The sequence below is a fragment of the Nelumbo lutea genome, chromosome 1, assembly GCF_056320005.1.
Source record: "Nelumbo lutea isolate HS-2025 chromosome 1, American lotus-T2T, whole genome shotgun sequence".
NCBI lineage: Eukaryota > Viridiplantae > Streptophyta > Magnoliopsida > Proteales > Nelumbonaceae > Nelumbo > Nelumbo lutea.
Window position 1 is genome coordinate 88,081,369 of NC_142684.1, and position 27,997 is coordinate 88,109,365.

General features: G+C 43.7%; 1 protein-coding gene across 1 annotated transcript; it reads left to right on the plus strand.

Annotated features, from left to right (window-relative positions):
• The first annotated feature begins 14,843 nt into the window (after positions 1 to 14,843).
• On the plus strand, positions 14,844 to 27,970 carry LOC148875966 (putative aminotransferase TAT2). The gene is made up of 7 exons (XM_088965829.1): positions 14,844 to 15,364; positions 15,522 to 15,861; positions 15,998 to 16,216; positions 22,884 to 22,943; positions 25,408 to 25,563; positions 25,641 to 25,734; positions 27,548 to 27,970. Exons 1-7 carry the CDS (start codon positions 15,096 to 15,098, stop codon positions 27,667 to 27,669), a joined length of 1,260 nt encoding a protein of 419 aa, XP_088821955.1. The 5' UTR covers positions 14,844 to 15,095; the 3' UTR covers positions 27,670 to 27,970.
• Positions 27,971 to 27,997: the final 27 nt, after the last annotated feature.

Below are 27,997 nucleotides of genomic sequence, written 5' to 3' on the forward strand. Positions count from 1 at the left end.
AGTGGTGGTTATGGGTTTGGGGATCCCCGATTTGTGTAGTCCTATGAAAAAAAAAGAAAATAAAAACCTTTTGATACCTCTATTTTGAACATTGATTCTCTGTTAATTGTTAAATTGAGGAATTTTAAATTTGTTATTCCATGACTCAATAATGCAATGGTATTTATAAACATTCTTGAAAAATAATGAAGTCATTCATCCACTAGGGGTAAGCAAAAAAAAAAAAAAACAAAAAAACTAAATTGATCGAAACCGAATTGAAAAATAGGTTAATCAAACCAGTCGGTTTGGTTTCAGTTAACCAATATAGAAACTGGCGATTAACCGAACCAACTGGTATACATATATTTCTATATATTTTATATATATTTATGTATATTATATATATTATATATATTATAAATGAGAAATTGTCTAAAACTCACCATGAGTTTTCAGCATTTCTCTTAAACTCACCATGTCACTAACTTGACATTAAACAGACTAACAAGTGTTAATATATTACCATTTTAACCTTCTATGAAATAAATTAACGGGTGTTAATATATTACCATTTTAATATTTAGACATGAAAAAAGGAAAAAGTTGAAAAAATATTTTTAAATATAAAATACATAAAAACATAGAAATTACAAAAAATATAAAAAAAACTATAAAAACTGCAAACAAAATAAAAAATTATTTTCAAATTATAGAAACTATAGAAAATAAAAAACAAAATCAGAAAACAAAAAATTGTAGAAAAAAACAAAAAAAATTATAGAAAAACACAAAAATTGCAAATAAATAACAAAAAATACAGGAAAATTTATAGACTATAGAAAATAGAAAAATGTAAAAAAACAGAAATTATAACAAAACACTAAAAAAAGCAAAAAAATAAGAAAATAAAAAATTGAAATAGACCATTTTTCCTCTAACTCACCATTCAAAGGTAATTTGGTCATGAAAATTGTTATTTATGCTGACAAGGACACCTCTGTTAAAAAGCATTAGCGGTGCACTAATGGAAAATAAAAACTTACTGACATGGTGAGTTTTAGACAATTTCTCATTATAAATTATTAAATATGTATTATATATATTTATAATATATATTATATTATTTATTATTTAAAATATAATATATTATATATATTTTTAATTTTTTATTATATATTTTTATAATATATATTGTAAAAACTAAAAAACCGATGAACTGAACCATTCAACCCGTTAACCAACTACTTCGGTTTGGTTCTAATTACCAATTTTCTAAAAATTGGTAGTACTGGTTCGATTCCAAAAAATGCCCCACGGTTTGGTTAACTAAACCGTGAGCACCCCTAGCATCCACCATCTAAACATGCTTCATATCTCACTGGGAAATGTTTCCAATTCACGGGTGGGCAGTAGTGAAGTGTCTTGTGGGTGGAGATGTGGGAAGAGTTGAAGTTGCATCTGCCCCCATAGAATGTGCCCCAAAAACGTGTCTCACAACACTTCCCATATGTGTATTGGACCATTGGGAACATCTCCCAATGGCAAATACAAAAAATGTTTTGAATGCATGCTGAGATGTGCATGTGAGGCATTTTTTGGGTGCTTTCTATGGTGGCCAAATGTGAACTCGAAGATTCGGTGGGTAAGAGATCGAGAGAGATGAGAAGGACCAAATGGTGTTATATATAATTTAATACACAAATGACACTAACCACTAGACTTGTTCATGGGTCGGGCCAGGCTCGGGCCTGGGCCGAGCTTTTACTCATCATTAATGGAAATATGCTAGGCTCGAGCCCGAGCTTGGCCTGACCAACGGGCCTATAACTTGGGCCTGAGCCTGAGCCTGAGCCCGAAGCCCGACCTAATAAAAAAATTACAAATTTTCCTATTCAAATTAGAATTAAAAATTCATATGGTTTTTTTTCCTATTTAAATGAACATTGGGCCTACAAGATGGTTTTTTCCCTTTCTTTTACGTTTTAAATCACAGTTTTACATTTTTAAATCAAAAAATTTATTCAAATGAACATAAGCACATAACCCATTTTAAGTCTAATTTTAGGTTGGATCGGGCCGGGCCGGGCCACCCGGCCCATGAACAAGTCTACTAACCACATGTTTGTTTTTTCTAACATAATTTGAATGTGCATGTGCATTTACAACATAAGCATGAAGACAAAGAGCACAAGAGGTTGGTTATTCATGACGTGGCAAGAGTTTATTGCTAACAAATTTGGGGTCAGTAACAATTACCCCCTGAACTTTCACCTTGCAAGAAATACCCCCTCCAGTGGTGTTTGATCATTTATTAACTTCAGAAAGGATTCTCATTCGGCTACTTATTTATTTATTATTTTAAAATAAGTACTTCATTAACAATTCAGATCTCTTACCTACAAGAATCATGCTCTCAGTTACCCACACGGCACTACAGCTGTACATTAGGAACATCTTTCCATAAATGGTGACATGCAGATAGGGGAGATGTTCTCAAAATTGATTCAAATTCAGTTATTTAATTTTTTTATTTTAAATTACCCTTTGTTATTTATTTGAACAATTTATAATTCAATTAACTTTCTAAAAAACTCTTTTCAATTCAATTCCTCTAATAGATTCTTACAAATTTTTAGTTGAATTCAATGTACACCCGCAATAGTAGAGGTTTCTTTCTAATAGATATAAGTTTAAGGTCTTCTTTGATTTTTCTTAATTTATTGGAGGAAGTGGATAAATTTTATATTTTAAGATGAGGATAGACATTCGTGTAAGTGAAATGAAACAAAGAATGTAAAGATACTTGCTTTTCTATATCATGAAATGATTCTTATTATTTTAGTTGGTTTCGATCAAAGAAAATGGAAGTGTTTTTAGATCATCTAGAGAAAATAAACAAAAAAAAAAAAGAAAAAATTAGGTTGAATATTTTGGTAATTTAATGTACATTATCATCTCACTTAACGGCCAGGGGTAGTTTTAGCAAAATGAAAACTTAAAGAGTCTTTGTCCAAAATAAAAATTCAGCCATGGGTCTGTTCCCAAGGGACAAAAATTTCTGTCCCATCCAATGACAGCCCAACACGCCACCCTCCCCTCTTTCTTTTGAATTTTGACAGTGTTAGAAGTCTGGACTCCAAAATTTATTTAAAACAATAAATTTGCTTTTCATTTCTTTTCTTGCCCCACCACCTCTATACAACATCGACATACAACCTAGATCTCACAATTGCAGAAGACGATCTGCAACTCATGCCTCCCCGTAAGAATCAATTACTCAATTTTTTCTACTGCAACTTAGTTATTATTGGCTACAAAGAAAATTCGTCCAATTGAAGATTGAAACAGGAGAATTCATTGGCTCTTTCAATGAAGAATATTGGAGAGAAAATTGAGACAAATGCCCCTTGGATGACAACAAAACTTTTTCTTAATTATTTTTGATAAAAAATGGTTTGTATTAGTTCTCAAAAGGCATTGTGGCACTCATCAATTAATCAACAAGAACACAATTGATCATGTTCGTTAAACATGCAAAGCTGTCTATGTTTATGCTTTTGGTTGGGTCGTTTGCAGACTCAAAAAATTCTGGTTTCATATACAATGGCTTTCAAGGTACTGACTTGAGCATGGGTGGTTTAGCATGGATAAGAACCAATCGGACAGTGGAGTCTTCTCTTTCTCTACCAGTTTCCTGTTCGACATCATCCTTCAACGCAAATACTCATATATAGGTGGCAATGGAATGGCTTTCTTGATCGCGCCATCAAGAGGCCTCCCGGGATCCCTACCAATCCAATCTCTAGACCTCTTCAACTATTCCAACAATGGAAACTCATCCAGCCATGTTGTTGTAGTTGAACTTGACACACTTGAGAATATTGAATTTGCTGATATAAATAATAACTATGTAAGTATTTACATTAACAACTTAACGTATGTTGTTTCTGCATCAACGTCTTTTTTTATTGATAAAAATGGTGGGCGCAAGAACCTAACCTCAAAAGTGGGACAATATTGTGATAGTGGCGGTTCTAGCGGTAGTTCCTATGGCAGTGTTGTATTGGTAGAGGAGATTTAGGCAGAGGAAGAGAGAGAGAGAGAGAGGGAAAGAATAGAAAGAAATGACAGATTAATTGGAGTGGTGAGGGAAGTTGCAGACTTCAATTGTGGGTACAATTTGCTATGTGATAGAGCGCGATCTGGCCGGTTTTAGCTGTCCGCTGCCTTGCTTCCGAACGGGGTAGCAGGGAACCTGAAATGGAGGAGATGGGAAAGCTCCGGGGGGAACCCGGTGTAGAGGCTCCGAAGCTCAAGTTAGAATCCTTCAAAAGCAAGGTAATACCAGATAGCGCAAAGTTTGCATACCTCCGTTGTCGGGGGGCAGAGGGCTCTTATAGTCACCTCGTGCACTCGTCCCGGGGCCCTTGTCAGGTCAAGTATGATTACCCTTGTGCTTGTCAATTCGGTCATCGTCCTTTCTGCTGAGACAGAACCGTCGCTGCCTAACCGTCATCTAACTGGAGATGGCGGTGTCAGTGGCGGTGGCAGGTGGCCGTTTAGGGTGTTGCCGCCAAACGTCAAATCCCAAGTCAGTCAGGCGCGGCGCCCTAGGGCACGAACTTCCTTAGTGTTAGGCGTGGTACAACTTGTTTGGTTTTGGTGCCAAGTCATGCGAAGTGCTGAGCGAGGCGGTCTTGAGCTCGGAGGTGTCTACAGGTCAGTTCGGCGAGGTGTATCCCGAACTGTTACAAGGTGGGTCAGTTCAGCGAAGTGTATCCCAAGCTGTTACAGAGTGGGTCAGTTCGGCGAAGTGTATCCCGAGCTGTCACAAGGTGGGTCAGTTCGGCGAAGTGTATCCCGAGCTGTTACAAGGGTCAGTTCGGCAACATGTGTCCCGAGCTGTTACAAGGTGGGTCAGTTCGGCGAAGTGTATCCCGAGCTGTTACAAGGGTCAGTTCGGCGAAATGTGTCCCCTTGTTCCCGCCTAGGCTTGGCCCCTTTTTCCGAGCTGTTGTTTCTGCCACGTGTCACATAATAGAGAGGTCGGGCCAAATCTTCCTTCATCAATTGCCCCCCACTCCTTGCGCCGGGGGTCTTGCCATGGTGCGGGGAGTTTTCGCGAGGTAGCAGGTGGATTTGTCCCGTCCTTCGAACCTTCACTGCACGAGACGCTTTTGCTAGGGTTCTTTCGGTTTCCGAGAAGGCTAGAAACGTGCGTAAGAATACTGGTGGTTGTGACAATGCGCGTTTTAAATTTCAAACCAATTCGCACCGCTAGGACGTGACAACGGGTCATTTCAAAAAGGCACGCTACTGCTGTACGTGCGCGGGCGACTGTCAGGGAGACGTGCGGCGCGTCAGTTTCGGAAAGATGCGTGTCGAAGCGACGTTAGTTTCAAAAAGACGTGCGCTGACGTTTTGCTTTTTTCGGAAAGACGTGCGCCAATCACGTCTCGACCTTAGGGGTCGTGCGGTCAGTAGGAACGTGGGTCGTCGGATCGTCTTCAATCTGCACGGTCGATTCTTGGTTACTGTAGCTATAAATAGTGGGGGACCCCGGTTGTTTTGTCACTTCTGCGGTTTGTCTACTGAGTTCGCGTCCAACCTTTCAACTCGCGTCCAAGTCTTTTCCAGCTCGCGTCAAGGCTGGTTATACAGTCTTCACGGTTCTTTGGCTTTTTCTTCAAACTTTCCGGTGAGTACTTTCTTGAATTCATCTTTTCCCCAATGTCTAGCTTTGATAGCTCAGACGATTCTTCGAGTAGGGCCGACGTAGGTTCCACCAACCGAGCCGTGTCCCCAGACTACCTCAGTGATCCTGAGGTGGAGCTTGAGGACTATGAACTAGTGGGCCGAGTCGCTTCGGGCAGTTTGGCGTCTACCTCCCGCCGAGGTCGGATGCTAGACAGGTTTGGTCCTTCGACCATGACACCTGAGGGGCTTCAATCCATACTTCTGTCTTACAATCTTCCTGGGGGTACACATATTTTATTCCTTCGGGTAGCTTTCCTTGGGAACACGGTCCAGACGAGATCATGATTTTTTGAGAGCAGCTCGCTGCAGGGTTGCGACTTCCTTTCCATTCCCTTCTCGTCGAAGTCATAAACCACTTCGGTGTCACCATTGGCCAGCTTCATCCGAACTCTATTCGGAACCTGGTGGGGACAAGTTCCCTTTTTTGCGAGCAGAACTTTCCCTTAGACTTAGAGATATTCTTCTCTATCTTGATGCTCAAGAGACAGACGGGCTCTCTTCCTAGGGGGAGACGGACGTATTACCTTTCTCCTCGCCAGGGTTTCAAGCTTCTGCACGATCTTCCTAATAAGGTCCCGGCTTGGAAGCGGGACTACTTCGGTGTGCGAAGTGCACAAGGATGGCCCTTTCAGACCGGGTGGGGTGAGGCCGCTCCCGATTTGGGCGTAACTCTTGATAAAGAGACGGTGAAGGGTCTCCAGCAATGGGCACGGCAAGGCTTAAAGTGCCACCGCTACTTAACGGAGGCCAAGCTTATTGCAGCCGGCCTGAGTTCGGGTAGGTTTCTAGCTATGCGGTTTCTTGCTTGCTTTGTTCTTTCATTTTTTTCTGATGTCGAACTCGTTTCTGTAGGTGTGATGGACGCGTAGAGAACTCGTGGGGGGCGTTGTTCCAAGGTATGAAGAGGAGGAAGCGGGTCGCCAAGCGAACTCGTACCGAGCTGCCCCTGGATGAGGAGCCCCAAGCCCCAGACCATATGCCAGAGGATCTGCCCAGGGAGCCCGAAGTGACTCCACCGGTGCATGAGACTGCCAGGGCGCCTTACGCTGAAACCACTCATACGGGCGCTCCTGCGTACTCAAGTGCTCCTGCTCACTCCGGGTCTGCTCATACGCGGGCTGGGCCCTCAGGCTCGGGAGCTCAAGGGGAGTTTAGGAGCGTGTTGACGCCGAACTAGGCTCTTCAAAAGAGTAGGGACGCTACTTTCCCCGAGGAGGTCGCGACGTGGACCGATCTTCCCTTGAATCAGGTCGCTTGCCGCGCCGTAACACATGCCATGGTGGTAAGTTAGATTCTGTCTTCCTTTTTTATTCTGTTGCTTCTGCTGTCATTTGCTCACTTGTTTCTTTTGGTAGGTGAATTCTTCGATTCATGCCTTGGCGGCCCAAGTGGAGAGGAGCTCGCAACAGGCGCGAGCTGCTGAGGCTGCCGCTCATGCTGCTAAAGAAGCCTTCCGTGCTACAGAGGCAAATACCCGGGCTGTTGAGGCAGCTGCTTATGCTGCTGAAGAGGCTGCTCGCATCGCGATGGCCAGACAGGCGAGGTCTCAGCGTGACGTCTAGGCCATGGGGGTAGTTGTCAAGCATATGGCGGACTTGAAGTTGGATTTGCAGCATCAAGTCGAATATCTTCAGGAGGACATTAGGGAGAGAACACAGATTTTTTCCCAAGGCATTGAAGACGCTAAGAAGAAGGCAGTTGAAGACTACATTGCCTCTCCGCGTTTTGACGATCTGATGGTGGACTCTTACAGGAGGGGGTTCAAGTTGAACCGGTGGATGATCCGGAATACGTACCCCTACCTCGATGTAAGTGCCATAACCACTTCGCGTATAACTCAGGAGATGGCCAATGCTGCCGATGGCAAGCCGGACTCTGAAGGAGAGGCAGGGCCTTCGGGTGTTGTTGAAGTGTCTTCCGATGGCGAAGAAGTGGCTCCAGGCATGTAAATTTTTTTTTTTTTTTTGCCAATGTACTGTTCCTTGCAATGGAGTGTCTTTTTCCCCTTGCTCATCTTCCCCGAGCTGTTTCTTTGCCAGGTTTTTAAATTTCCGCGGTCTTTTATGCCGCAAACTGATTTTTTGCCGAGCTGATAATGTGCTGTCTACGCCGAAGTTCCTCGGATTGCCTTGTGGCACATAGGGCCTGATTTCGTCCACTTCGCTAGGTGGTTTATAGGTAGTATCGCCTTAAGTTCACGATGTTCCACGTTCGAGGTACTCGTTTGCCTTCCAAGGTTTCGAGTTCGTATGCGCCCCCGAGCGCTCTTTTTACTTTATAGGGCCCTTCCCAATTAGGTCCAAGCTTGCCGATGCCAGGTTCGGGCACCATTATCTTATGGAAGACCAGGTCGCCGACTCGGAAGCTTCGTTGCTTTACTCTGCTATTGTAGTAGCGAGCTACCTACTGCTGGTATGCCACTGTTTGGATGTGCGCGAGGTCCCTTACCTCGTCCAGTAGGTCGAGGTTGGTGCGTAACTCGTCTCCGTTCGTCCGATCGTCGTATGTTTCTAATCGCAATGTTGGTATTTCGATTTCCGCCAGGATCACTGCTTCAGTGTCGTAGGTGAGGTTGAAGGGGGTTTCTCCCGTGGCTGCTTTTTCGGTAGTTTGGTGAGCCCATAAGACACTTGGTAGCTCTTCGGCCCACAATCCCTTAGCTCGATCCAGACGTGCTTTCAGTCCACGCAAGATGGCTCTGTTCATTACTTTCGTCTGACCGTTTGCCTGCGGGTGCGCGACTGACGTGAAATTTTGCCGAATCCCCATGTTCTGGCACCAGTCTTGGAACTTGATATCCTCGAATTGTTTGCTGTTGTCGGAGATTAGTACCCGAGGTAACCCGAACCGACATACTATGTTCTTCCAGAAGAAGTTCTATATGTTTCGAGCCGTAACAGTTGCCAGAGGTTCAGCTTCTATCCACTTCGTAAAGTAATCTACTGCCACAACTAAGAATTTTCTTCCGCCTAGTGCTGGTGGAAATGGCCTTAGGAGGTCGATGCCCCATTGTGCAAAGGGCCACGGGCTGGCGAGGTATTTGAGGTCGGAGGCGGGTTGATGGTGGATGCTAGCGTGTTTCTGACACTTGTCGCATTTTCCGACGAGCTCGACAGCTTCTGCCTTCATCGTTAGCCAGTAGTATCCTTGTCGAAGTGCCTTTTGGGCGAGTGCTCTGCCCCCCAAGTGTCCGCCGCACAGGCCTTCATGAGTGTCGTGGAGTACGAACTCGGCTTCGGTAGGTCACAGGCAACGCAAATAGGGGAGCGTGTATGACTGTCGGTATAACCGTTCGTCTATTATGACGTATTTGGCCGCCTGGCGCTGCACCCTCTTGGCTGCATTGCGTTATGCAGGGAGGGTTCCGTCTATCAGGAAGCTCGCGAGTGGATCGATCCAGTTCGGTTCTGCTTCTAAGACGGGAGCGACCTCCTCTGTCCCCCCGAGAATACTAGGCCGAGGTAAATCCTCTATGTACATAGTTCTCATATTGTTGTGACTCGTACTGGCTAACCGGGACAGGGCATCGGCCTCAGTGTTTTCTGACCTCGGGATTTTCCTGATGATGTGTGACCGGAAGTTGAGCAAAGCTTCTTTTACTTTGGCCAACTATGCGATCATGGAGAGATCGCGTGCTTCGTATTCGCCGGTAACTTGGTTTACCACGAGCTGAGAATCGCTGCAGATGACCAAGTGTTTTGCCTTTACCTTTCTCGCTAGGTCCAGCCCGGCGATCAGTGCTTCGTACTCTGCCTCGTTGTTGGATGCTGCGAACTCAAAGCGTAGTGCGTATTCTAATTTTGTGCCGCCCGGGCCGCACAAGACTATTCTAGCTCCGCTGCCTTGCCGGTTCGAGGAACCGTCCACGTGAAAGATCCAGGGCTCCTCATCCCAGTTCACGCTTCGCCTAACCAGGAGAGATGCCACACTGGCTGTTACTTCACGGGGTTCAGACTCTATGGGCTCAGGAGCTCCGGGTTCGCCCGAACTGGGGACCTCGGGGCCGACCTGTGGGGCTTCGTGGCTGAAAGTGCACTCAACGATAAAATCTGCCAAAGCTTGGGCCTTGATAGTGGTTCTCGGTTTGTAGTGGAGGTCGTACTCGCTGAGTTCGATGGCCCATTTCGTCAGTCGACCGGAGACCTCGGGTTTGAGTAAAACTTGTCTAAGAGGTTTGTCAGTCAGGACGATGACGGTGTGAGCCTGGAAGTATGGGCGGAGTTTCCGAGCTGCTATTACTAGGGCGTATGCTAGTTTTTCTATCTCCGGGTACCTTGCCTCTACTCCCTACAAAATTTTACTAACATAATAGATGGGTCGTTGGACCCGGTCTGTTTCTTTTATCAGTACCGAACTGACCGCCTCGTCGCTCGCCGAGAGGTACAGTTCTAAGACCTCGCCCACCTCCGGCCGGGCTAAGGTTGGCACACTAGCGAGGTAAGCTTTTAGTTCGTCGAACGCGAACTGGCAGTCCTAGGTCCACTCGAACCCTTTTCCTTTGACTGCCCTGAAGAAGGGTAGGCAACGGTCTGCTGACTTAGACAAGAAGTGGCTTAGAGCGGCTATGCGGCCGTTTAGCCTCTGAACCTCTTTTACTTTTCGAGGTGGTTTCATATCTAGAATGGCTTTTACTTTATCCGGGTTGGCCTCAATACCGCGCCGATTGACAATGTAGCCTAGGAACTTGCCCGAGGTGACACCGAAGACACACTTGTTGGGGTTCAACTTCATGCTAAACTGACGCAGGATTTGGAAAACAGAATCTAAGTCTTGTATTAATTCTTGTGAAAACTGAGTCTTGACGACCATGTCGTCTACATAGCACTCTATCTTCGTACCAATCAGGGGCCGAAATAGCTTATTTACAAGTCTTTGGAAAGTCGCCCCGGCATTTTTTAGTCCGAAGGGCATGACTTTGTAGCAATACAGGCCGAACTCGGTTATGAAGCTGGTTTTTTCCTCATCAGATGGGTCCATCCTAACTTGGTTGTAGCCCGAGTAGGCGTCCAGGAAGCTTAGCAACTCGTTTCCCGAGGTCGCGTTCACTAGGCGGCCAATTCTGGGGAGGGGGAAGCAATCTTTCGAGCAAGCTCGGTTCATGTCGGTATAGTCGACGCACATGCGCCACTTGCCGCTTGCCTTTTTCACCAACACCGGGTTGGCCACCCATCTTGGGTAATGGACTTCCCTTATGAAGTTTGCTGCGATGAGCTTCTCGACCTCCTCGTCGACCGCTCTCCAGCGTTCTGGGGCTAAGTTGCGTTTCTTCTGTCTAACGGGTCTGACTACAGGGTCAGTATTAAGTTTGTGAGTTATCAGTCTGGGGCTAATGCCGGGCATGTCGGCCGTGGACCATGCAAAAATATCTAAATTTTGAAGTAAAAAACTCACCAGTTCGGCTCGTAGGGGGTCTTCGATGGAAGCTCCGATGCTTAGTGTGCAAGCTGGGTCCGTAGCTGAAGTCGGGATTGCGACAGTCTCCTCCGTGGGCAAAGCTCGCTCATCACCTTGCTCCGCAGGCCGCTCCAGTTCGAGGTCGTCGGCCGCCTTGGTTTTTCCCTTCAGGGCGGCAACGTAGCACTTGCAGGACTCGAGCTGGTCGCCCCGCGCTACCCCTATACCAAAGTCCGTAGGGAACTTCATGGCCAAATAGTAGGTGGAGACCACTGCCCGTAGGATATGCGTGATCGGCCGCCCTATTATGGCATTGTATGGGGAGGGGGTCGCGACTACCAGGAAATCATGGTTGAGTCTGACCGCACAAGGCCATGTGCCGACTTCCACAGGGACAATTACTTTTCCGAGGGGCCTGACTTCCTCTCCGCTGAAACCCACCAGGGGAGTGTTCGCGGGCTTCAGCTCGCTCCTCTGTAACTACAGCTGGTCAAATGCTGATTTGAAGAGGATGTCCGCTGAGCTGCCCGAGTCTACGAGTACGCGCCTAACCTCGAAGTCACTTATCCTTAGTTTAATGACAAGCGCGTCATCATGGGGGTAGTGGACTCCTCGCGCGTCGTCCTCCGTGAAAAAGATTGGTTCTTTGGTCTTTGGTCTCTTCGGGGGGTTCCGTTCTTCGAGGACCGCTTCGCAAACTGAAGTCCGGGCTGCTGCCGAGGTACACCCCGCTACCACCGAACCTCCCACTATTACATGGATGGTTCCCCGAACTGGCCTCTCTTCCGGAGGCTGCTTCTGCAATGGTTCGGCAGGTCTGCTGCTAGACTCGGGGGCATCCTTTTCGTGCTCCCCTTGCCGACCTGCTTTATTGTTATTGTTGTGCTGTACAAAGTTTCTCAAGTATCCGCGACGGATGAGCCCCTCTATCTCATCCTGGAGGTTATTACACTGCTCGGTGCTATGACCATGATCTCTATGGAAACTACAATACGAATTCTTATTTCTCTCGTTCGGATTTCCCTTTGGGCGAGGTGGCCACTTAACGTACGGAGCGTCTTTGATCGTCATTAAGATCTCTGTCCGCCTCGTGTTTAACGGCGTGTAGTCCGTCCGAACTGCTAGGGGGGCCCGGAATGACTGGTTCGACTTCGGCTCCCGTGTCGGGTTTTTTCTATTCACCGGGTTGGGGAGCTCGCATTCTCTCTTCCTTTTCTCGTTCCCGCCTTCGGTTCGTTGGTTGATTTCTTCCTCTGTCCTCATGAACTTATCCGCGAGTTTGAGGAATTCGGCCACGGTTGCGGGCTGGTTGGCCACCATGTGCCATTTGAATTATTTGTGCGTCACCCCTCTTTTGGCCGCCACGAGCTGCATTGCGGGGTCCAACCGCGGTATCTGCAAGCATGCTTCGTTGAACCGCTTGATGTAGCCCCGAATAGATTCTCCTTCTCTTTGGACCACTCCGAAGATGCTTTCCTCTGTTCTGGGGCACCGTCGGCTGGTGACGAAGTGTGTGGTGAAGACTTGCACGAACTGGGCCCAACACTTTATCGACCCGGGGGCCAGGTTCCTGTACCAAGTGCGGGCTACCCCCCTGAGGGTGGTGGTAAAGGCCACGCACATGCACGATTTGCTAGCCCTGGCGAGGTGCATTTGGGACTGAAAATGCGTCAACATGGTCGTTGGGGTCGAAGGACCCGTCGTACTTGTCCAGAGGTGTGAGCTTGAAGTCTCTGGGTAAGGGGACCGCCAGGAGTTCCGATTCGAGGGGGGAAGGAACCGAGAGAACCGGGGCAGCCCCTACCTCGTCCGAGCTCGTGTCTTTGCCTCTGAATTCCGACAAGGCGCGGGTGGTGGTTCGGCGACTTCGCCGGCGCCTTCGCCGTTGAGCGGGCCTTGTGCTGGCGCTGCTGGCCTCCGTGTTACCGAGCTCGATGGGCCCGGGATGCTGGTAGTATGCCGCCAGGATGCTGAATCGGTTTTCGGTGAGCGGGAGCTCGGGCTTGGAGCGCCGGGGTGCCGACCTCGCGGGCGAGGTTCCCAACCCGCCTGCGGGTTGCGAGGCGGGGATGACATTTTTCTCTCTTCGGCCTGGGGACGAGGCCTGGCTATTGGGGTGGTTCTGGGGCCGGGAGGCCTTTGCCTGGTGGGGGCGCCCATCCTGCGGGGAGGCCTTGACCGGCCTCGGAGCGGGGTGGCGAGGTGGAAGTAGTGGTTGGTTCAGTGGCAGTTGGGGGAACTGCTGTTGATAGTGAAACTGGGAGATGTTGTGCAGCACTTGGTGCTGGTGAAGCTGGTGTTGCTGGAACTGTTGCATTTGGGCTTGCATTGCCCGCATGCACTGCATCAGGTCCTCCAATCGGTTTTGGCTAGCTGCTAGGGGAACGGCAGTTGGTTCAGTGAAGGTTGTCTCAATGGGGAGAGGAAAGGGGACGCTTGTGGTAGGAGGGTTTACGGGTGCCACTGCTTGTGGCGCGTTCAAGATGGGGATCCCATCCGCCGAAAGGGGGATAGTGAACTGTCCAACGCACACTACGGGGACCTGAAGTTGCTCCCGGTGGCGTTTGTCTCCGTGCCACGTCCGGTGTTGCTGGAGGAGGCCATGAGTGTTGGGTTTTTTGAAGAAAAAGGGGTTATCGAAGTTTGGAGGGAGGCTTTTTGAAGCGGTTCCCACAGACGGCGCCAATTGATGGAGCGCGATCTGGCCGGTCTTAGCTGTCCGCTGCCTTGCTTCCGAACGGGGTAGCAGGGAACCTGAAACGGAGGAGATGGGAAAGCTCCAGGGGGAACCCGGTGTAGAGGCTCCAAAGCTCAAGTTAGAATCCTTCAAAAGCAAGGTAATACCATATAGCGCAAAGTTTGCATACCTCCGTTGTCGGGGGGCAGAGGGCTCTTATAGTCACCTTGTGCACTCATCCCGGGGCCTTTGTCAGGTCAAGTATGATTACCCTTGTGCTTGTCAATTCGGCCATCGTCCTTTCTGCTGAGACAGAACCGTTGCTGCCTAACCGTCATCTAACTAGAGGTGGCGGTGGCAGGTGGCCGTTTAGGGTGCTGCCGCCAAACGTCAGATCCCAAGTCAGTCAGGCGCGGCGCCCTAGGGCACGAACTTCCTTAGTGTCAGGCGTGGTACGACTTGTTTGGTTTTGGTGCCAAGTCATGTGAAGTGCTGAGCGAGGCGGTCTTGAGCTCGGAGGTGTCTACAGGTCAGTTCGGCGAGGTGCATCCCGAACTGTTACAAGGTGGGTCAGTTCGGCGAAGTGTATCCCGAGCTGTTACAGAGTGGGTCAGTTCGGTGAAGTGTATCCCGAGCTGTCATAAGGTGGGTCAGTTCGGTGAAGTGTATCCCGAACTGTTACAAGGGTCAGTTCGACAACGTGTGTCCCGAGCTGTTACAAGGTGGGTCAGTTTGGCGAAGTATATCCCGAGCTGTTACAAGGGTCAGTTCGGCAAAATGTGTCCCCTTGTTCCCGCCTAGGCTTGGCCCCTTTTGCCGAGCTGTTGTTTCTCCCACGTGTCACATAATAAAGAGGGACGGCGAGGGTGCGGAATTCTTGCGAAGGGGCAGTAGGGAGGGAGAGAGGAAGAGAATAACGGAAATGATGGAGTGGAGGGAGAGGTAAGTTCGTGTTAAACGTATCCGAAAAATTTTGGGAATGAGACGTTACAATGAAAATAGATAAATTAGTAATTACATTTTAATTTATTTTGACTAAAAACAATCACATCAGCGTATGGTGTTGGACACCAACAGACAGTTATGTGGCCGCTGTGAACTTCGATGCTGACAAAAATTACACTTGTTCCACTCACTGTCGTCGTGCTAGTTTGATCGTTGCGGTCACCGTCTGTATTCACAATTTCATCGTCTGCCACGTTAAAACCTTTGGAAGAACAAAAACAACCAGCCTTTCGTTTCGGGTGGAGCGACGATTACGAAAGGGCAAGAAGCGCAGGAGAAGATGAAGAACGGGACCAAGAGATGGGGTTTCGTAGCCAATCAGGAACTCAACACAGCCTCAGGCATCACCGTTAGAGGCGTTCTCAATATGGTCATGGCGGCAGTTGATCCTAAAGATCCTAGGCCCACCATCCCTCTCGGCCATGGCGATCCATCTAAGTTTCCCTGCTTTCGTACGTCTGAGGTTGCCGAGGACGCCATTGTTGAGGCTGTTCGTTCCGCCAAGTTCAATCATTATTCTCCCACCGTTGGAATTCTTCCTGCAAGAAGGTAACCAACTTTTTAGGCAAATTTGTGATTTTCTTCTCTTGGTTTACAACTTAACATACTACTGTGTTCTATTTGGGAATTGTATGGTTCTAATTAAATAGAGACGTATCAACGAGGTGTACTCTTTTAATTGGTGTATACTATTCTCCCTGAACAGAACCATTGCTGAATATCTTTCTCTTGATCTCCCATACAAGCTATCGCCGGACGATGTTTTCCTCACTCTTGGTGCTACACAAGCCATTGAGATCTCTCTAACCGTCCTCGCTCGCCCTGGTGCAAATATTTTGCTTCCAAGACCAGGGTTCCCGTATTATGAAGCTCGTGCAGCTTTTAGCCATCTGGAAGTTCGGCATTTTGATCTTCTCCCTGAAAAGGGTTGGGAGATTGATCTTGATGCCGTAGAAGCGCTTGCAGATGAGAACACATCTGCAATGGTTATAATAAACCCAGGAAATCCTTGTGGGAATGTCTTCAGTTATCAACACTTGGAGAAGGTGAGTTATATACTTGTATAGGATCTGGCATTAGTCTATATACTTATTTCTGATGAGAAATTGGGTTCTTATTTAGCAACTTAGGGAGAAATTCGGTTGGATGTGATGCTAATATCTGCTGTTTCTTTGTGTTTAGGTTGCTGAGACTGCAAAGAAACTTGGAATTCTGGTGATTGCAGATGAAGTTTATGATCATCTCGCTTTTGGAAGCAAACCTTTTGTGCCGATGGGAATATTTGGATCAACAGTTCCTGTCCTTACTATTGGCTCTATATCAAAGAGATGGATAGTGCCTGGTTGGAGAGTTGGTTGGCTTGTGACAAGTGATCCAAGTGAAATCCTTAAAAAGACTAAGGTTTATATATCTGACTCCTTTTCAGAACATTTAATGGCAATGATCAAGTATTGCTTCAATTAGTTTTGATTAATATTTTAGTAGGCATTGTCATAGAACATTCAGCATATTCAGAAGATGCTTAGTTGAGAAAAGTTCTTTTTGTTTTAGAGGGTAGGGATTTTCTCTTCTCCCTTACCTTTGGCTCCTCAAGTCTTTACCTGTTCAAGAGTTTAAGAGTGACATTTTTTTTATCCCTGCCAGATTTCCTAGGTCAAAAGTTCAGTGCTAACCTTGCAATCTATTATTATTGCTATTAGACTAGCCAACTGGACAGTTCTAAATTTGTTACAAAGAATGTTCTGGAACAGTTAGACAAGTGGGAGTCTGTTAGACAAGTGGCTCCATCTGCTCTTTAATTCTATAAATACTTATCTTCTGAATACATTCATTATCGGATTTCATTTCCAATTTCTTGCTTTGTTTTCATGGTATCAGAGCCAGCGGTCAAGTAGCCTGATATCTTCTTTCTTTTTTCTTCTCTGAATCAATCCGCTGCAACCATATGGAGTCAGTCCACAACATGTGATCCGTTCTGATAATGGACGTGAATTTATGTCTAGCCCATTGCAAGATTATTTGGCTCAGCATAGTATTCTGCATTAACGCTCTTGCGCTGACACGCCACAACAAAATGGCGTTGTTGAACGCAAGAATCGTCATCTCTTGGAAGTGGCCCGGGCCTTGCATTTTCAAGCATCTCTTCCTATTCAATTGTGGGGGGAATGTGTATTGACAGCAGCATACCTTATCAACTTCACTCCCACATCGGTACTTTAAGGGAAATCACCGTATGAAGTCCTCTTTGATCGGGTGCCGTCTGATAGGCCCCAATTAATGCCAGGAAGAGGAAAGGTCAACAATCAACTAAGGGGGGGGGGGGAATAATTGAACAATTAATCACATGAGGGCAATTATAGCTGGAGGGAATAAGGTGAGTCTTGGGGCATTTATAGCTATGTCAGTTATGAATATGAAGAGTTTTTGGGCATTTATAACTAGGCCAGCTGGGCGTTTATAGAGGGAGTCAGCTATGCTATTAGTAGAGTATAAGAAGGGGCTTTGGGGGATGGGGGTGGTATGTTTTTTTTGAGTAAAGAATATTGTGAGTGTTTGGGAGAGTTGGTGGTCTCTCGAAGAACCGACCAACTGTTAATGTTTTCGGCTGAATGAATACTAGTTTCTTTTGTTGATGTTCGAGTGTGTGAACGCTGCTGTAAGTCTGTGAACTTCGTGTCAAATTTCTGGGTCATATCAGTGGTATCAGAGCTCGTCTTTCCTCGGCCATGGTGACAGCTAAGGAAGTGGCATCGCAGGTGGAGGGTTTTGAAGAACGCTTGACTTCTCTGCATTCTGAAGTGGATGGCTTACGTGATGAGATAACAGCTGGACTTTCGAAGATCACATCCCTGGGAGGAGGTGTTCAAGACTTGGTAAGACGTTTTGATCTGTTGCTTCAGCAACAGGCCTATTCAACTCCTTTGTCCACAACTGACATTGCTCCTCCTTTAGTTGCATTGAGTCGTGCGGCTGGCAAAGGGAAGAGTGCGGCATTTCCGACGTCTTCCTCGATGCCGGTGCCGAAACATACTCCTGACTCACTTCCTCGGAAGTTGGAGCTACCTATTTTTGATGGGGAAAATCCAGACGGCTGGCTTTTTCATGCGGAACACTATTTTGAGATTAATGGATTGCTTTCGGCAGAGCATCTGCGAGCTGCAGTTGTCTGTTTAGAGGGCGATGCATTAGCGTGGTATTACCGGGAAGTTGGCCGGCGACCTTTTTGTGGTTGGACAGAATTCAAAGAACTTCTCCTTGAAAGTTTTCAATCGACTCAGGAGGGTAATTTACAGGAGCAACTCTTCTCGTTACATTAGTCTTCTACTGTTAAGGGATATGATTTTGATGTTCATATCCACTATGGAGCCGATGCTTACATTTGTGGAGAAGAGACGACATTGTTGGAAAGCCTTGAAGGAAAACAAGGAAAACCAAGGTTGAAGCCTCCTTTTCCAGCTAATGCAGGGCTATATGGATGTCCAACAACTGTTACAAATGTTGAAACCGTTGCTGTTTCCCTCACCATTTTAAGGCGTTGTCCTTAATGGTTTGCTAGTTTTGACAGGAAGAACAATTATGGGACAAAGCTATTCTGTGTCTCAGGCCACGTGAATAAGCCTTGTACAGTTGAAGGGGAGATGAGTATTCCATTGAAGGAGCTGATACAGAGGCATTGTGGAGGAGTTAGAGGTGGATGGGATAATTTGCTTACAGTGATACTAGGGGGTTCTTCTGTTCCACTGATTCCAAAGCACATATGTGATGATGTGTTGATGGATTATGATGCACTCAAGGCTGTCCAAATGAGTTTAGGGACAACTGCTGTAATTGTGATGGATAAGTCAACTGATATTGTGGATGCAATTGCTAGGCTCTCTTATTTCTATAAGCATGAAACTTGTGAGCAGTGCACACTATGCAGGGAGGGGACAGGATGGCTGTGGATGATCATGGAGAGGCTGAAGGTTGGAAACACGAAGCTGGAGGAAATAGACATGCTTCAAGAGGTGACAAAGCAAAGACACCATCTGTGCATTGGGCGATGTTGCTGCTTGGCCTGTGCAGGGACATATCAGTACGTGGTGTGCGTCCATCCACTATGCCTGGAGCTACTGGTTTGGGAGTTCTTATTCATTGGCTGGGCCTGCCTGATTTTGAAGATTCTTGGGAGCCTTTTGACTTACTTCGATACCGATTTCCTCATTTTAACCTTGAAGACAAGGTTAGACTTTGGGCGGCGGATAATGATAGGCCCCAATTAATGCCAAGAAGAGGAAAGGTCAACAATCAGCTAAGGGGGGGAAATAATTGAACAATTAATCACATGAGGGAAATTATAGCTGGAGGGAATAAGGTGAGTCTTGGGGCATTTATAGCTATGTCAGTTATGAATAAGAAGAGTTTTTGGGCATTTATAACTAGGCCAGCTGGGCATTTATAGAGGGAGTCAACTATGCTATCAGTAGAGTATAAGAAGGGGCTTTGGGGGATGGGGGTGGTATGTTTTCTTTGAGTAAAGAATATTGTGAGTGTTTGGGAGAGCCGGCGGTCTCTCGAAGAACCGACCAACTGTTAATGTTTTCGACTGAATGAATACTAGTTTCTTTTGTTGATGTTCGAGTGTGTGAACGCTGCTGTAAGTCTATGAACTTCGTGTCAAATTTCTGGGTCATATCACCGTCTTATGTTCATTTACGAGTGTTTGGGTGCTTATGCTATACCCATGAACACTCCAAATCACAAGACAAGTTTGCTAATCGTGCATCTAAATGCATATTTCTAGGCTAACCTTTTGGTCAAAAGGGATACAAGCTATATTATCTATCTTCTAAGCGCATATTTGTGTCACGAGATGTTTTTTTTTATGAGACAAAATTCCCTTTTGAGAACCAACAATTGACTATTTCCAACACTCCTACATTTTCTTTACCTCCACTCGTTGATGACATCATTCTTCCTGAACCATCTTGTTACATTGACAATCATCATACCAATGTGCCCATTGAACCTATCGGGTCCACTGAACCAACACACTCACTAGAACTCCACCTACTAGAACCATCCACTAGACCCCAACGCACTCGTAAGCCACCCATCCGGCTCCATGACTACATATTTAATAACTCCCAAACCACATAACTAGAACCCCACCATATTTCTCAATTTTTACACTATGATGGACTTTCTCCATCTCATGTCACATTCCTTAACCATGTCTCTTCTCATACATAGCTTCAATCCTTCTCAGAGGCAATCAATGACCCCAATTGGCAACATGCTATGGTAAATGACAGCATCAAAGAGAAATAATACATGGACTTTGGTGGACCTACCACCCAGCAAGAAACCCATTAGTTCACGTTGGGTTTATAAGATAAATACCATTTTGATGGAACTATTGACCGCTATAAAGCGCGATTTGTTGCCAAAGGTTATACCCTAGTGGAAGGCTTGGATTTTCACGAGACTTATGCACAGATTGCCAAACTTGTGATTGTTCATTGTTTACTCTCACTTGTTGCTGTTAAAGGATGGGAACTTCATCAACTTGACATGAACAATGCCTTTTTGCACGGACACCTTCATGAGGAAGTTTATATGGTGATTCCACTTGATTTCTCCTCTCCCAGTGATTAGGGGTGTCAACGGTATTCGAAAATTCAATTTCAAATTCGAGATTCGGTATAATTGAATCGAATTCGGATAATTTGAATACCTAATCGGTCGAATTTGGATATCCTATTCATACCGAATAGCTAATCGGATTTGAATTTGGATATGACCTGATTCAATTCGATAAATATCCGAATTTGATCGATTATTTAATTCTTATATATAATATATAAAATTTTTAAATGTTTTATATAACTTATATCTATAATAATTAAATTATATAAATAGTTTATATGTTTATATACTTTATATAAATAAAATATTTATTTTATATATTTATTAATTACCTAAAATAATTAATTAGTTGAATTCGAATCGAATCGAATATTCAAATATTTAATCGGATTCGAATTTGAATATTAATTTTCAATATTTGTCAAATATTGAATCGAATTCGGATATCGAATTTTCTAATCAGATTTGAATTTGGATATTACCTGATTCAATTCGAATTCGATTCGTTTACACCCCTACCAGTGATCATCGAGTTTGTAGGATTCATAAATCACTGTATGGTCTTCAGAAGGTTTCCCATATGTGGTTTGAAAAATTCACCCCGCTGTTTGGGACTATGGGTTCTCCCAATCAGCTGCTGACCACTCGTTATTTTTCTTATGACATGATGGTCATTACCTGGATGTCCTAGCTTATGTAGATGATCGTATCATCACTGGAGATGCTCTTGAGTTGATTGCCTCATTTAAACAATATCTCAATAATTGCTTTTCTCTCAAAGATTTGGGTACCTTGACCTATTTTCTTGGAATTTCAGTCCAACGGTCTACCAAGGGCAATTTTCTTTCCCAACACAAATACCTCATGGACATCTTACAAGAAACCAACATGCTGCGTTGCAAGCCGTGTTCATCTCCAATGGAACAACAATGGCATTTTGTTGATGATTCAAGTCCTTTCCTCACAGATCCTTCGTCTTATCGCCGTCTTGTTGGAATATTGGTTTATCTCACCATTACCCACCCAGAAATCAGCTTTGCTGTCCATGTACTTTCTCAGTTTTTGAGTGCCCCGTGTCAAGAGCACCTTGATGCTGCTCTATGCATTCTTCGATACCTTAAGTCCTCACTGCTTCATGGCATTCTCCTCCCATCTGATAATAACTTCACATAGAAGGCTTATTGTGATTCTGACTGGGCCAATTGCCCACTCACTCGCCTCTCTACTACGGGATACATCATCATGCTTGGCAATTCGCCCATTTCATGGAAGATGAAGAAACAACACATGGTTCTAGGTCCTCGGCTGAGGCTGAATACCGTGTCATGGCTGTAGCAACCACTGAATTATTATGGTTGAAACGCCTTTTCCGAGACCTAGACATCCCGTTTACAGTATCAATGCAACTCCATTGTGACAGTCAAGCAGCCCTCCATATAGCAGCAAATCCCGTATTTCGTGAACGAACAAAGCATATCGACATAGATTGCCACTTCATTCGTGAACACATTCAATGTGGCGATATCCAGACCTTTCACATATCTAGCAAGTTCCAGCTAGCAGATTTATTCACCAAGGCTCTGGGTATTGATCAATTTACCTTGTTATCGGGCAAGTTGGGCATTACAACTCTTCTTCATGCACCTACTTGAGAGGGGGGTATTAGACTAGCCAGCTGGACAGTTCTAATTTGTTACAAAGAATGTTCTGTAACAGTTAGACAAGTGGGAGTCTGTTAGAAGTCTATTAGACAAGTGGCTCCATCTGCTCTGTAACTGTATAAATATTTATCTTCTGAATACATTCATTATCGGATTTCATTTCCAATTTCTTGCATTGTTTTCAGTTGTTGTTTGGTGAAGAGGCTTTGGTGTTTGGGTTGCTGATCAGGGATTATGACTTGATTAACATGCATGCATATATCTTTTTTTAACAAATATGAAGGATCATTCACCGTATGGGGATTGTTGTTGTTGCTGTTGTTTGGTGAAGAGGATTTAGTGTTTGGGTTGCTGATCAGGGATTATGACTTGATTAACATGCATGCATTTATCTTCTGTAACAAATATGAAGGATCATTCACAGTATGGGGGTTTCATCCATCCATTATGTGATGCTATCCAGGTATCTGTAATATAATTCATCACCTGCCAAGCTCTGTTTCCTTTCAGTGTGTTCAGGCAGTAACTGTGTATTGTTAGGAAATAAATAAATTCTTAGGGGAGATGAAATGTCTGTTCACTTGAAATATTCAATTATACTTTGTACTTGTAATTTTCCTTCACACCAATGAATATTTTTACGTAGAACATGCTCTGTATCTTCTTTTAAAGGACTAAAAGGGAGAAGGCAATAAAGATATGCCAATTTTCATTGTATTCATTGTTGACACTTGAAATTATGCATGACCAATTCTAACTTCCCTTACCTTTCTTCTCAGATTGTTGACGGCATTAAAGGTTGTCTCAATATCTCCTCTGACCCTGTAACTTTTATTCAGGTTTGTATCTAATTATAGTTTAAATTTGAAGAACATATGTATCCTTCAAAATTTTATTTCTAATACTACCATAAGTTTTATGTTGGATAACTAAGGTTGCTTAATTGAGGGTGGGCCTTGGTGCAACAGTTGGGTTGCTCCATTACGACCTGGGCAACCAGGGTTCAAATCTTGGAAACAGCCCCTATGTGTCTGCAAGGGGTAAGGCTGCTTACATCTGTCCCTCCACAGACCCCACATTGGTGGGACCCTCATTCACTGGGCTGCCCTTTTAATTAAGGCTTCTTAATTCTGTTCTTTAGTAAATTTTAGGAGCTTCTGGATATAAACTATTTGATGCACAAACAATATGCTAATGATCCCATACCGATATGGAATCAGTGCGTCAAATATAAGAAGGAACTCAAGGCTTCAATATCAACATCATAATTCATAACAACCTACTCTCTTATTCTCCATTTGTTTAGTAGAATCACTGAACCAGGTAAAATTTTACCTGGTCCAGTTTTTCATGCATTTGGTTGATTGTTTGTTGTACTTTGCAGTTTCTTATCGGACATAGGACATATGCTTGATCGATTTTCTAAAGCTTTCTCTTCCATTGGGTTGGAAGATTGCCTTTTAGTGGATGTGTTTTTTAGGCAGGGTTGTTTATGAATCTTCTCCCCCTAAATATGCATAGAGTAGAGGCTAAATCTTTGGTTTTCAGGATGAACACCCAGTTCTCATAGGTCTAAGATCCAAGAACCCTTATCCATTTCACTTGCCAAAAGTTGTGTCTGCAAACAGACAGAACCAGGAATTTGCCTTGAGGGGCCATTGTATATAAATTCAATATTGATCGTACACACACACACACACACACACACACATATATATATATATATATTAATTAATTAAGTGAATTACAATAAATATTATTTTAGTTATGTGATTGGAATTTTTCATTTTTTAGTTTTTTATCTTTAAATATAATATAAAGTTTAAATCTTAAAATCAATGGTTGGGTTGTACAAACGTCTATGGAAGGATATAGACTTAAAGAAAAGGAGTAGATCAAAAGCAGGAAGTAAATGTCTTGGATATAATCAAAGATTATATAATAACAAGGAATCTGGAATACAATGTTATCAATTAAACTCTAACAATAAAATAAGCTTAAAAAGTTCTAAGAGTTATATGATTAACCCCATCAGCAAATGGATATAGTTAATATAGGTATAGAAGATTGAATACATAAGAAGCTGTATTGGATAAATATAATCTTACCTCTTTCAATGGAGAATGGGAAGTAGGTTTGCTCCAACAGACGTATGAAGAGAAACAGTAGGGTCTTTAATATGTAGCTACTCTTTGATGCATCTGGATGGAAAGAAACAGCAGGGTCTTTTGTCGTTAGGGAGACTCAATAAATATTATCAAGTGGTTAGGCCTACAAGGTATAGGACCTTAGAGAATTGACACTATCTTTTTGAAGCTAGAGATATCATCTACAGTTTGCAATCAACTTTGAGATGGGTTCCAAGAGAACAAATTCATTAGCTGATAATCTTGCTAAAGCTAGGGAATATTTGTGTAGAAATACTTGACTGTCTTGACTCTTGCATGGGCCTTTTGTTATCCTTTTGCAGTGTACATTCTCTTATGTACATTTCTGCTTTCTTATTACCTCTCTCTCTCTCAAAAAAAAAAAAAAAATCAGGATCTTTAATGGCAAATCTTCACAGCTAGATGAAGTCTGTCAGAACACCAATTAATAAAATGATGCCATACCTTTTCGAAAAAAAAAAAAAACTGACATACAAAGGGAGAAGGAAAATTGAGAGAAGGTCTGAGCATTTGAGTATGAGAAGGAAAATTGATGCACTAACTAGACTGGCCAGCTCAAAATTGAGAGACAGGGAAAATCTTGTCTTTTTCTTCTTTTTGTGTCCCACGTTTCCAGGATTTCTAAAATATGATTAACTTCTTTGATAATTAAAATGTGGCAACTAAAATTCCTAATAATTAAGGGAATTGAGAGTGGGCAATTACAGATATAACTTAGATTTTCTGTGGGGGCTCTAACAGAAATTTATTGATCATACTGAAAACCTAAGAACCCCTCCCCAACAATACAGACATATACATATATGTATGTATATTTCTCTTTCAGTAAATTTGTTTTCCTATGACAATTTCTTCTTAATAAGCAGTATACAAAGTACAATAGTATTTATTAGTGGTTAAATCATTCTTAAGATCAATGTTTATTGCATCTGGCATGTTCCTTAGCAATACCACTTTCATATCTATCATGACTTTGGGAAGAATGACTTTGAACAACTGTAGTCATGGTTCCTTGCATGGGTAAAATATCCAAATTTAATCTCGAATTGATAAATTTAGTTCACGTATTTAGCATGGCAATGCAAACATTCTTACCTTTCTTTAATGTTGTTTAATGAAATGTTTGATGCATCAGGGTGCACTTCCTCAAATCCTTGAAAAGACTAATAAGGATTTCTTTAGGAAGATCATAAATATATTGAGGCAGTCTTCAGATATTTGTTACGAGAAAATAAAGGAGATTGATTGCATTACTTGCCCCTCAAAACCAGAGGGTTCCATGTTTCTAATGGTGAGGACATAGAGATACCTGGGATGTGTTTTTTAACACACATTGTAAACTTTCTTATTTATCCTTCTGCAATGCAGGTGAAACTGAATCTGTCACTTCTAGAAGACATAAATGATGATATAGACTTCTGCTACAAGATGGCCAAAGAGGAATGTGTGATTGTTTTGCCAGGTGCGTGGAAAATTTACCAACTTTCTATACAAAGATTAGTTATCTGCTTACCACTATTCGTTGCCATGCTAATCATGTATGCATTATTCATGTACTTAAGGTGGTTGATCCCAATTTTCTCCCAATGTATTACTCTGTTTTAATGGGTTAATGACAATTAAATATGGCTCCATATTCCTCCCCTTTCAGTCTCTTGTCTTTCTGTTCACAACCACATGTTCTCTGTGAAGGCATAGTCCAATTATTGTGCAATGTTGTACATATGAGAGCATGCTAATAAGAGCCATATAGAAACCTATGTTGGGGCACAATGACAGCTTCCAGAAGTGGTAATATTGTTCATCTATCCAACTTGTTTGTAATTTCTTTTCATCTTGTTGTTCTTTTAGTGGACAGTAAACACAGTTATATTAATTGGAAAACAGGAAGGATAAAACCAATAGGCATAAACTAATGCCAGCTGGTGAAGTCAGTGGATACCCACTGACCTGGGATTGAATCCTGCCTTTACCCTCCTCACCCCCACTCCCATATTTGTGTAGCCAAAAACAGATGGACACCAGCCAAAAGATGTGAGTCCATCCCTCAAGATGTAGAAACCATTTCAGCTATGGAATCTTTGCGTCAGGAATAAGAGTTACCACACAATTCCACCCCTTGCTCATCAGCTGAATTATCCACCCTAGAAGAAATGCATCTCTGATAATGAAGGGCATCAAGGGACAGGGACATGACATGTGATCCTTGCTGGCCTAATTGCCCCAGTTGATGGTGTTATGTGGTTCCCCTTTTGTCATAAATGATTCATGTGACTGAACTATGGGTCCTCCAAGGCCATGAGAGAAGGCCATCTCCTCCATCTTAGAAATGTTCTCTCCAATCAGGCCACTGAAGGCCTTGAAAAATGTTGTTTTCCCCATCTGAGATTTGATTCCTGATCCCATCTGAGCCAGGGTTATCAGAAAATCGGCTGCCAAAGTACAGCCTGCCATAGGTCATGAAAAAAAAGGGCCATTACCCAATGTTGGTCCCAGTTATCTGGGGTCTTGGGAGGGGTAGGTACTTTGCTTGTATTACCAACATTGTAATTTCAGATCAAATGCAACAACTATGTATCAGAATTCTCTTCAGCTTCCATTCTAGAAGATCATCATAACCATACAGAAAACAGCTTCTATCTTTTCTTACATGTCATAATGTTGAGTTTCTGATTGTTATACTACCCAGGTATCTCTGTCTCTCATTCCCCTATTTGTTTGATATACTTTTCTGTCAAAGAAACAGAGTTTGTATTGTTCTTACTTGTTAATTATCCCCAGAATACTTGAAGAACTAAGGCTAGATGAGTCCATGCTAACAATACCAAATCCCCAGAGCAATATATGACTAGAGGTTGTTGGTTTCAACAGTAAGACCTCATGGTAAAAAAATTATTAACTATGATGTCAAGCTACATAATTCTTGGCCGAGTAAAAACCCTGGTCTGATGAACAATTAAAGAAATCTCTTTCTTTCACATATTCACTCTGACCTTGGGTTGTATAACCGGTTGATTGGTGGTTAGCTGGTTATGTAATTTCCAGTAGTGTCAGGCTTATGGTATCAAAATACATACATGTAAACCTGGTTGTGTGTGCATGGAGGCATGCAAGCATAATTTTGTAAAAATGTAATACTACTTTGCAAGGATTTGCTGCTTATTTCAACGTTTTTTTTTCCTTAATGCTGGAGTTCGGAAGAACCAATTCGTAGTTACCGCATTATCCTATACTATTATTATTATTTAATCACTTGGGAATAACATTTCTTGCAGGAATCGCTGTGGGAATAAAAAATTGGCTCCGGATCACTTTTGCAGTTGAGCCGGCTTCTCTTGAAGAAGCCATGGGGAGGATAAAATCCTTCTGCCAGAGGCACGCCAAGCGACCACAATGAACTATCCAATAATCTCTCTCTCTCTCCCCCCTCTCCCACAAAAAAAAAAAAATCCCCATAAAAGGAAGTAAACAGTACTTCTAGTCAACCAATCTGGAAGAGAGAATCAACTGCACGTTGGCTCTCTGCTACATTTTGGTGGTACCGTTATTTTAGTTTTGGTGCTAAAGCTTCTCTGAATCTGAACAATAAGAGGAGGTATTCTCACTTGAATACCGTAACTATGGTTTTTTTTTTTCCTTAGTAGGGTTTGTAAATTGTTTATAATTAAAAAGAAAAAAAAATCTAATAGTGGAGCAAATGCACGGTTTGCTGTTGCACAAGCACC

Excerpts from the sequence above, each read along its gene's own strand:
- LOC148875966 (XM_088965829.1), top strand. The coding sequence starts at position 15,096 with ATGAAGAACGGGACCAAGAGATGGGGTTTCGTAGCCAATCAGGAACTC. Across the intron at positions 16,217-22,883 it reads AAATCCTTAAAAAGACTAAG|ATTGTTGACGGCATTAAAGG; the intron begins GTTTATATATCT and ends CTTTCTTCTCAG. Across the intron at positions 22,944-25,407 it reads ACCCTGTAACTTTTATTCAG|GGTGCACTTCCTCAAATCCT; the intron begins GTTTGTATCTAA and ends TTGATGCATCAG.